At 52.8% G+C, this 10,901-nt stretch overlaps 1 protein-coding gene across 4 annotated transcripts in view; it reads right to left on the bottom strand.

Annotated features, from left to right (window-relative positions):
* Positions 1-991: 991 nt before the first annotated feature.
* The window catches only part of sbf1 (SET binding factor 1), a 56,219-nt gene continuing 46,309 nt past the window's right edge, over positions 992-10,901 (bottom strand). For 3 of the 4 annotated variants that reach the window (XM_080886713.1, XM_080886715.1, XM_080886716.1), the window contains 16 exons: positions 10,846-10,901; positions 10,560-10,756; positions 10,184-10,321; positions 10,006-10,101; positions 8,684-8,758; positions 8,109-8,281; positions 7,521-7,697; positions 7,341-7,442; positions 7,075-7,260; positions 6,625-6,751; positions 6,419-6,549; positions 6,002-6,346; positions 3,925-4,130; positions 3,693-3,780; positions 3,484-3,615; positions 992-3,107 (listed from right to left, as the gene is read on the bottom strand). The exon at positions 10,846-10,901 is cut by the window's right edge and continues 152 nt beyond it. In XM_080886713.1, the coding sequence (XP_080742839.1) occupies positions 3,009-3,107; positions 3,484-3,615; positions 3,693-3,780; positions 3,925-4,130; positions 6,002-6,346; positions 6,419-6,549; positions 6,625-6,751; positions 7,075-7,260; positions 7,341-7,442; positions 7,521-7,697; positions 8,109-8,281; positions 8,684-8,758; positions 10,006-10,101; positions 10,184-10,321; positions 10,560-10,756; positions 10,846-10,901 (2,328 nt within the window). In that variant the 3' untranslated portion in view covers positions 992-3,008. The remainder of the gene's footprint in view (positions 3,108-3,483; positions 3,616-3,692; positions 3,781-3,924; positions 4,131-6,001; positions 6,347-6,418; positions 6,550-6,624; positions 6,752-7,074; positions 7,261-7,340; positions 7,443-7,520; positions 7,698-8,108; positions 8,282-8,683; positions 8,759-10,005; positions 10,102-10,183; positions 10,322-10,559; positions 10,757-10,845) is intronic. The other variant, XM_080886714.1, reaches the window with a different exon arrangement.

Here is a 10,901-nt window from a genome sequence, read left to right as displayed (position 1 = left end):
CTTCTAACCCTGGATCTTCCTGAACATTGATTCTCCCTCCTCATTATACTAGGACAGCGGTCCCCAACCCCCGGGCCTCGGACCGGTACCGGGCCGCGAGAGTTGAGGCTCAGGTGTGAAATGTCTGGTTTTCAGGGTTTTTATCGGTTTTCGGTGTTATTTTGTTATCGTTTTTATCGTTTACGCGGTTTTCCTGGGTCTTTTCACGTGTGTTATGAATAAATCTTCTTTTCGGTACCGGTACTGGTTTTATTTTGTTGTATTTATCCGCGACACCTTAAAGGCCGGGCCGTGAAAACATTGTCGGCCATAAACCGGCCTGTAGCGCAAAAGAGGTTGGAGACCGCTGACCTAGAGGACAATATGTGCTTTGTCCTACTGCTCATTGCTTTGCACAACATGGTAAAAAAATTAGCTCACAAGCCTCCAGAGCAGTGGAGGCCTGTGAGCTGCTTTCTGTGTACGTAGGGTCGACCTTACAATACGAAGCACCTTGATGCGACTGTTGTGATTCGGCGCTGTGTAAATACCGTTGAATGTGGAGCGCCTGCCTCCTCTTTGTGCTGCCTGTTGTGGTGGTTATGACCGTTGCTTGACCCCACACATCAGTGATCTGAGATGTTTGACAGCAGTGTGTGAAAATGTGGCCCTTTGCAACACTTTGTGGACGTTTTTGTCCCCAAGGACAACAGACGTTATAAAGTCCAATAAAACCCCATAAATACATCAAATTACTTCAAACTTATTCCAATCATGCACAGCATAGTACTGAACAACTTGTTTTCAGACCATTTGATTAATAAAAACACATTTTTGATAGCAGAAGATTTCTTTAGAGGACAAAAATGTCCCAAGGACAACACAAGGGTAACAGCAGGTATTTGGTTTGCTCTTCTTATAGGAAAACAGGTGATGCAGGTGATGCAGGTTGAGCGCTGCAGAGCAGCTGTTGACTGTGGTGCAGCAGTTTGCAGACAGACACGGACACGTGAACCTTTAAACCCACAGTTTTTTATTTGGATTCTAAAAACTCGATATCGACATGATTGACAACATAACCCGGCTCAGAAGGTCGTTTCTAATTTAATAAAAAACAACAAATAAATAAAAGTGATTATGTCATATTGTTGGGGCGATGCAGCCGTTGAGAGATGAGTAAACGAGAGTGAAAAAGGTGAGCCGGGGCTGACCCGAGGACGCAGCGAGCGTTCTGTTCCTCACCCAAACCATCAGGTTGTTTGACCTTTGACCGTGAGGAGCCTGCAGACGTTTATAGGTTTCATCATGCTCGCACCGCTAATACCAGCAAATCCTACTGAAATGAACTGAGCATCAGAATATTAAGCAAGAAGACGGCAACCAAACAGACTGGATACGAAAAAAAAAAAAAAGGATTTTATTAGAATAATTTATTCACAGGATCAGCGTCAATCAGTATGAATATTTCTACGTGTTTGTTATCGTCAATCTCACAACGATGCACCAGGAACACCTGACCTCTGACCTTTGTTAGTCCACATCGTCCCGTCGCTGTGGGCGAGCAGCGCGGTGAAGAGGCTTCCCCTTCCACTCTACTGTTAATGGTTCATGTTTAAGGACAACTGTGTTTACACAAAGAAAAAAGACACTAAGGGTGTACATTTGCAAGAAGCATTAGTCACATTAATACAGAAACAAATGGCACGTTGAATTCCTAATTTCAAAATAAAGTGGTGCTTGAGGAACTTTACTGAGGAGACAAGTTAAATAAATTACTAGCATAAACATTACATACAAATCTGGAGTAGTATGTACAAAAGAGTTATCAGCACAAAAGCCTGTGTTCAAAGACAGCAGGAGGACATAATTTACAGAGCAGGGTTCGGGTGCTCGTGGAGGACAGACACAGATGTTTGAAACCTCCGCCCGCGCTCCCAGGGCCACGCCGCTCGTGCTGCATCGTTCACGTCTAAACACAACAGCGTGGAAACTCGCGAGCAGCGCTCACACACGCCTGTGTGACCTTCACCACCCCGCCGTCGTCGGAGGAAACGACAGTATTTCACTTACAGCTCTTACGGTCTCGTGTCTGCTGACGTTTTAAATTTGGAACTTCTGCCAACAACAACATGGAGAAAAAGTTGTGGTCTTTTAACAATGTTCAGTTGAATCGGTCCTGGCGTACGCCACACGAGTCATTTCAAAGCCTGCACCTGCAGGCGGCGATGTCACCGCGTCTGCATTTACCTGCTTCGCTCAGTCGTAGCGGAGGAAGCTCGATACGTAAACTAGGATGGGAATCAGAGAACAAAGCGACTCATGGCGAAACGAGACCATTTGAGCGGTTAAAGAAATACGGAGTTTTCCTCTCCCACACTCGGTGTGCCTCTACACACCGGGGTCTCCTCCCCGTTTCATACAGCAGTGCCTGTCCTTCAGAGTGTGAATGTTAGCGCACAGCGTAGTGAGGGTCCTCTGTAAACACTGTCGGCGACGAGTCCACCGACACTCTCAACACCTGCTGGGCTCTTTGATCTCTGCGAGCGGTTCATGGCGTTCGCAGTGTGTCGTTGCCACACGTGGAGGAGCGCTGACCTCCTCCTGGAACAAATTTGAGATTTTTAAAAAGCAAAAACAAAAAAAACTGAAAGGAAATCCTTCATGAACCGCTGACGAGCCCCCTCGTTGCAGCCGCTTCCTCTTGAACTTCCTTTGAACGCGCCGTGAGCGCTGCGTCGGGCAGTGGAAGGCAAAGAGGAAGAACGTCTGCCGACCGACGAGCCGTCGGACCCTCGAAGTCTGAACGAGGCCGGGCCGACTGCAGCTCCTCCGTCATTCCTCCCCCGAGTGTGCGGCCGGGCAGTGAGGTTAGTAGGAGGGGAGGAGGGCGGTTTACAGGGCTGGAAGGATCTTCATGCTGCAGCTACGACAGCGACTTTGTGGTTTTTTCTTTTCATAACAAAAACATGGAAACGTTCAACACAGAACAGAGCACGGTGGTCACAGGCTCCTCCCTTCGCCGCTCGCCTCTACGCGTCTGACAGGCAGCTCTGAACACTGTCCATCCACAGCTGTGCGTTCAGGCTGTCCTGGGCACAGAAGTTGTACACTCGTTTGGTCGTCTTGAGCTGAAAGAAGCAGAGAGACGAATCAGGATCGTTAAACATAGACTGATAACAGCGGGGTCTCGTTCGTGCACGGACTCAGAAAGGCTGCAGGAGCAGGGGGAGGGGCTCTCTGCAGTCGGCGCTCAGCTCGCTGCTATAACCTACAGTTTCATGTAATGCTGAAACTAAGGCCAAGAAGAGAATCGTCTCTGACTCTTTAGCCTTGAAAGCCTCCTGGGAGGAGTGTGTGTCTGTTTAAACTACTGTGTGTGCACCAGCGCTTAGGGAGGGTGTGGTCTCTGCCTCCCCATGAACGCTACGGGGGAGCTTCAGCCAATCCAGGCTCACTTCCTGTCAGAAACGATCCTGGAGCAACGCGGCGAGGGAGCTCACTCACATCAAAGAAGGCTTTCTCGTCAATGTTTTTTGGCGCTCCCATGGTGGGCGTTCCCGCGGTGACAGACTCCACCTCAGCCAGATCGATCACTCCTTTGCACTCCTTGTCCTGCCTGCTCTCGTAGTATCTGAGCTGCAGAGGGAGGGAGAGAGGCGCCATTAAACCAGCAACGGTCTCCTGGAGACAAAGCCTCCTCTGCTCCGTCTTACCTGGTGTTTGGTCTTATCCAGCACAAACCACCGCGGTTTCCATGGTTTCAACAACGCCCCTCTCTTGAAGAGAATGCCTTCAAAACTCCTGGAGGCCAAAACACAAGTAGAGACATGCTTGAGCTGTTCTCTGCCACCACTACGCTGCACAGTTTATCTACAGGCCTGTGACACGGCAGCAGAGCTGGGAGGAGTCGCTGTTCAGTACGACGCCCCGCTGGCAGGTACAGACCTGTTCTCGCTCTCGCTGCTCTGGAACTGGCTGTAGAGGGTGCTGGTGCTCGGCCGACCGGGGACGGGCGTAGACGTGGCGCTGGCTTCGCAGTCCAGAGCCAGGTTGATGGAGGATCCTACACCGCTCTCCTGAAGGTAAACGCCCTGAGAACGCCGCTGATGGCTCAGGTTGGATGACATCAGCAGGGAGCTGGAGAAGGAAGGCTGCAGAGGCAGAAAACATCAGTGCACACACACTGAGCTACCTGTGTGCGTGCGTCTGTGTGCGTGCGTGTGTGTGTGTGCGTGTCTGTGTGTGTGTCTGTGTGTGTGTGCGTGCGTCTGTGTGCGTGCGTGTGTGTCTGTGCGTGTGTGTGTCTGTGTGTGTGTCTGTGTGTGTGTGTGCGTGTGTGTGTCTGTGTGTGTCTGTGTGTGTGTGTGTGCGTGTGTGTGTCTGTGCGTGTGTCTGTGCGTGTGTCTGTGCGTGTGTGTCTGTGCGTGTGTGTGTCTGTGCGTGTGTCTGTGCGTGTGTCTGTGCGTGTGTCTGTGCGTGTGTCTGTGCGTGTGTGTCTGTGCGTGTGTCTGTGCGTGTGTGCGTGCGTGTGTGTCTGTGTGTGTGTCTGTGCGTGTGTGTCTGTGCGTGTGTGTCTGTGCGCGTGTGTCTGTGCGTGTGTGTCTGTGCGTGTGTGTCTGTGCGTGTGTGTCTGTGCGTGTGTGTCTGTGCGTGTGTCTGTGCGTGTGTGTCTGTGTGTGTGTGTCTGTGCGTGTGTGTCTGTGCGTGTGTGTCTGTGTGTGTGTGTGTGTCTGTGCGTGTGTGTGTGCGTGTGTGTCTGTGCGTGTGTCTGTGTGTGTGTGTGTGTCTGTGCGTGTGTCTGTGCGTGTGTCTGTGCGTGTGTCTGTGTGTGTGTCTGTGCGTGTGTGTCTGTGCGTGTGTCTGTGCGTGTGTCTGTGTCTGTGCGTGTGTCTGTGTGTGTGTCTGTGTCTGTGCGTGTGTCTGTGTGTGTGTCTGTGCGTGTGTGTCTGTGTGTGTGTCTGTGCGTGTGTGTCTGTGTGTGTGTCTGTGTGTGTGTCTGTGTGTGTGTGTGTGTCTGTGCGTGTGTCTGTGCGTGTGTGTCTGTGCGTGTGTCTGTGTGTGTGTCTGTGTGTGTGTGTGTGTCTGTGCGTGTGTCTGTGCGTGTGTCTGTGCGTGTGTCTGTGTGTGTGTCTGTGTGTGTGTCTGTGCGTGTGTGTCTGTGCGTGTGTCTGTGCGTGTGTCTGTGTCTGTGCGTGTGTCTGTGTGTGTGTCTGTGCGTGTGTGTCTGTGCGTGTGTCTGTGTCTGTGTGTGTGTCTGTGTCTGTGCGTGTGTCTGTGTGTGTGTCTGTGTCTGTGCGTGTGTCTGTGTGTGTGTCTGTGCGTGTGTGTCTGTGTGTGTGTCTGTGCGTGTGTCTGTGCGTGTGTGTCTGCGTGTGTGTCTGTGCGTGTGTGTCTGTGCGTGTGTGTCTGTGCGTGTGTCTGTGTGTGTGTCTGTGCGTGTGTGTGTGTGTGTGTGTCTGTGCGTGTGTCTGTGCGTGTGTGTCTGTGCGTGTGTCTGTGTGTGTGTCTGTGCGTGTGTGTCTGTGTGTGTGTCTGTGTGTCTGTGCGTGTGTCTGTGTGTGTGTCTGTGCGTGTGTGTCTGTGTGTGTGTCTGTGTGTGTGCGCGTGTGTCTGTGTGTGTCTGTGTCTGTGTGTGTCTGTGTCTGTGTCTGTGTGTGTGTGCGCGTGTGTCTGTGTGTGTCTGTGTCTGTGTGTGTGTCTGTGTCTGTGTCTGTGTGTGTGTCTGTGTGTGTGTCTGTGTGTGTGTCTGTGTGTGTGCGCGTGTGTCTGTGTGTGTCTGTGTCTGTGTGTGTGTCTGTGTCTGTGTCTGTGTGTGTGTCTGTGTGTGTGCGCGTGTGTCTGTGTGTGTCTGTGTCTGTGTGTGTGTCTGTGTCTGTGTCTGTGTGTGTGTCTGTGTGTGTGTCTGTGCGTGTGTGTGTGTGTAGGATGAAAGCCTGGCTCAACCACATACAGCAGGGTTAAAGCTGCACTGAGTGTTAGCACCCTGCAGGGTCGACACCGGCTCGTGTGCTTGTTGGCCCACCTTGCTCTCCAGCTTGGTCTCCGTCCTCTGCGTGGTCTTGATTTTATCCCACGTGTCCTTCCACTTGTCTGTCGCCTGGCCGAGCTCGGCCTCCAGGCTCTGCAGGTCCTGCAGCAGCTTGGTGATGGCGTCGGGCACCACCTTGGTCAGGTTGTCGTAACACGGCCACACAATGTGGCGTTGAGATTTAGGCCCGCTGGTGTCGGGTTTCTCCGCCGTCTCTTCGGCCGCGCGCTCCTGCCGGCCCCTCAGCTCCCAGTCGTAGGACGGCCCCTCGGACAGCGTCTCCTCCGTGTAGAAGTCCCACACCTTCAGGTTGGAGATGAAGGTGTACGGCCTCAGCACCTGGAACACGCAGCGCCTTCGTTAAGCACGAGTTTGTGTTTCGGGCGCAGCAGGCTGTGCTCGTGTTCTCACCTCGTCGTCTTCAGGAGAGAACATGTAGTTGTAGAAGACGGGCGTTTTCTTGTTCAGTCGGTCGATGTAGTCCCACACAGACTTGCACACCTGAGGGTTTTTCCTCTCGCCTTTCTCCTCGTACAGCACTCCTACACACACGGATCATGGTTACACTAACAACCGCCTTCGAGCGTGGAATCAACACGGGCTCCGTTTGTACTCACCCAGCTCGATGCGCTCGTAGTCCGAGTCGAGCAGGAAGGTGCGGAAGCGGTTGGAGACGTAGTGGTAGGCCAGGAACTTCAGGTAGTACTGACTGAACTCAAACTCCATGGGGAACTGGAGGTGGATCTGAGGGTGGAGGCACACAAACACATGCCGTGTTAATTAAAGGTCTGCTCTGAATCGTGTCTCAGCGCTGCAGCTGCTCCGTACGTGCAGCAGCCACCAGTGCAAACAGGAACAGCTCTGACCTCTGACCTTGTGGCAAACGCAATCAGAGGAAGGAGAACAGAAGCCTGCTGCGTGTCACATCACATCTAATTAATCAGGATGATTCTAGGACAGTAAATCTGCTGCTGCTCTACACGCTGCCTCACAGTCCGAACACGTGGCAGCGGCGGTGAGAGCAAAGCGCCGGTCCTTGATGATGGATAAACAATCAGCTGTTGTACCTGGTGCACACAGTCGAGGAACTGCAGGAAGATGGGGGTGAAGCCGCTGCTCTGGCTGCCCAGTGTCTGAGCTCCTCTGTGGCTGAAGCGGTGGCCAAACGACAGCCACTCCTTCTCCACCAGGAGCCGGAAACCATCGAATGTCCTGTAGTAGGGATCAGAGAGCAGCTGCACCAGGGACACCACCTGCAGAGAGATGCAGCATCACACACTCTGCCCCCTCGCAGCTCGCTCTAACAAAACCAAGCAGCCAGCATCTGTCAGACCTGCGTGGTGACGTCCCAGCCGTCCTCCAGGCTGACCATGACTGACGAGCCCGTGTCCAGGAGCTCCACCACCAGCACCGACACCTGCAGCACCCTGTGGAGCTGAACGCACACACGCAGTCAGCACAAATAAGAGCCGCGTGGACGAGAATCAGCTGAGAAACACAAAGCGCGACGTACCAGCGCCATCCACTCGGACTCCTCCAGGCAGCGCAGGAAGCTCATGTTGGGGTCGGAGGTCGAGGAGCTCGGCACGCAGGCTTTCATCAGCTTCTTGAAGCTGTTCTTCACCTGCCGCACGTCGCACACCTCGATGGGGACCACCTCCCACTGCTGGAACGAGTCCTGCTTCCCTCCCTGAGGACAACACGGTTATTGTTGAAGACACCAAAGCACATTTGTTTTCTGCCCTCTTCCCCCTCGAGCTGCGAGCAACACGTTAATGTAGCGGCCAACACCTGTGTCAGCCTCAGGGTTTATGTCCTGCGTGTACGTGCTGACTGTTAGCGTGACAGAATGACGGCTCTGCTGAGGTTGTTTTTCCTCTCGGTGAGCGAACAAACCTCAGAGGTTTCTGACTGCAGTTTAGCTCCAGAGTGGATCTGCAGTGTCAGTTTGAAGCTCGCAGGGGTTACTGTGCATGTGTCAGAGTACTGCTGACACCCAGAGTCTCAGCTACAGGCAGGTTGTAACCCAGCGCTTTGTATTTGTATTTATGAGTTGTCAGAGTCGTGCCAGCTAGCTTCAGCTCTTAGTGTAGGGACTTACCTTGAGCTGAGCTTTGTCCCCGATGATGTAGAGGTACGCCTTCTGCTGGCGGAGGAACATCGCCTCGCTCGGCCCCCCGTTGGGCTGTGGAGACTCTTTCCCAGCCAGACGTGTCCCCACATCTGGGTTGTAGGCACTTAGACGTCCGCTGCCTCGGATACTGCCCCATTTACCTGCAGTTTTAGCACAAACACACACCAGAGTCTTTAGAGCCTGTCGATGTTAGATGCCATTAAAGCATCGCTCCACTCTATAACAACCTGAGCTGTACAGGAGTGGAAGCATCCTTTAATTTGTCTACAGTGTCCATGGCTACAGGCGGCCATGCTGGTGATGAAGGTCTAACTGTTGCTGACATTCAGCAGCGAGAAGAATCAAACAGTAAACAACAAACAGACGTCAGACAGCAAAGCTGCTGCAGCAGCAGCATGCACACTGAAGAACAAGCAACAGCTCATTAGTCCTCAGAGACAGCACGCTACCAGGAGGATGCCAGACACACAGACGCTACTGTTAGACATCTGATTGGTTAGAAAGGAGTGGTAGAGGGGAGTCAGGGGCGTGGCCTACTGTACCTCTAGCAGGGTTCCTGGCCTTGCCAGACACTTTGGGCTGAGAGAGGGAGATGACTTTGGCCCTTTGACCCAGAGCTGAGGTCAAACAACAAAGACGGCCAATTAACCAACAATGGAGTCACACACACACTCTCAGACACACACACACACACACACACTCTCAGACACACACACACACACACACACACTCTCAGACACACACACACACACACACACACACACACACTCTCAGACACACACACACACACACACACTCTCAGACACACACACACACACACACACTCTCAGACACACACACACTCTCAGACACACACACACACACACACACACACTCTCAGACACACACACACTCTCAGACACACACACACTCTCAGACACACACACACACACTCTCAGACACACACACACACACTCTCAGACACACACACACACACACACACACACACACTCTCACACACACACACACACACACACACTCTCAGACACACACACACACACACACACACACACACACACACTCTCAGACACACACACACACACACACACTCTCAGACACACACACACACACACACACACACACACACACACTCTCAGACACACACACACACACACACACACACTCTCAGACACACACACACACACACACACTCTCAGACACACACACACACACACACACACACACACTCTCAGACACACACACACACACACTCTCACACACACACACACACACACACTCTCAGACACACACACACACACACACACACACACACACACACACTCTCAGACACACACACACACACACACACACACTCTCACACACACACACACACACACACACACTCTCAGACACACACACACACACACACACACACACACACACTCTCAGACACACACACACACACACACACACACACACACACACACACACACACACTCTCAGACACACACACACACACACTCTCAGACACACACACACACACACTCACACACACACTCTCACACTCACACACACACTCTCACACACACACACACACACACACACTCACACACACACTCTCACACACACTCTCACACACACACACACACACTCTCAGACACACAGACACACACACACACACTCTCACACACACACACACACACACACACACACACACACACACACTCTCTCACACACACACACACACACACACACTCTCACACACACACACACACACACACACACACTGAACATTAGGATGGATGTACTGCAGCCTCGTCCTGGTCCAGTCCCCTGGACAGCCTCCTGCAGCTACACAGAGCAGTGCAGGCGGAGAGCCTCTCACCTCCTCTGCTGAAGGTTCCAGGAGCGTCCTCCTTGGCGCCCATCACCTGCTTCATCAGAGCTCCGATCTTGGGCTGCCTCAGCTTATCTGATGAGTCTGTGAACAAAGGAACCATTAGCTCTGTGACCCCGCAGTCACGTGGCAGTAGATGGTCACGTCTGCGAGTCACTCCACCTACCAGACGTGTTCATGTGTGTGGATGTGAAGCCACTCAGCGTGTTTCTGCCACTGTTCTCACTGTAAGAAGGCATGGAGCTGATGATGGCCTGGAGATACTTCTCCTGCTCCAGACTGGTGGAGTCGGCCTGAGAGGGCACTGCACAGAGAGGAGACGCTCAGTGCTTCAGAAGGCCGTTCCTTTCACACCACAGCACATGTTAGCGTGGTTACAGGGAACACAGTGGCAGCGGATGAGACGAAAGCACCTCTGTGCGCCTGCGAAGGGTCGGCCGGGCTGGCCTCAGGTTTGACAAACTAAAAGTACTAAACTGCTAAGAAAGGAGGTCATCAGTCAGCTACCATCCTCTGCATCAACAACACATGAATCAGGTTACCTGCAGTGGGGGCATTGGGAGACTTGAAGAAGCCCACCACCCCCTTGGCGTGAAGCCCCGCTGAGCGCAGCAGGACGGCCTTGGTCCGTGGATTCCTCCAGCACACCACAGGGAAGCGGTTCTGTCGGTAGCAGCGACAGATTCTGTTGATAGTTGAGTCTGGGATGCTCTGAGGGACGATCAGCAGGCCGGGGTAGCTGCGGCACACACCACACGCGGTGAGTCACGTGACACAGACTAACTATACATGGACCAGTCTCCTGCTGTACGATCCACTGCGCCCTACCTCCTGCACACGGTGTACATGCGGTTAGCGGTGGAAATCCTGAAGGGCTCGTTCTT

This window comes from Rhamphochromis sp. 'chilingali' (assembly GCF_963969265.1).
Source record: "Rhamphochromis sp. 'chilingali' genome assembly, chromosome: 7".
In the NCBI taxonomy this organism is placed as follows: domain Eukaryota; kingdom Metazoa; phylum Chordata; class Actinopteri; order Cichliformes; family Cichlidae; genus Rhamphochromis; species Rhamphochromis sp. 'chilingali'.
Note: the sequence above shows the minus strand (reverse complement) of the source record. Positions and strands in the feature narration are given on the sequence as shown.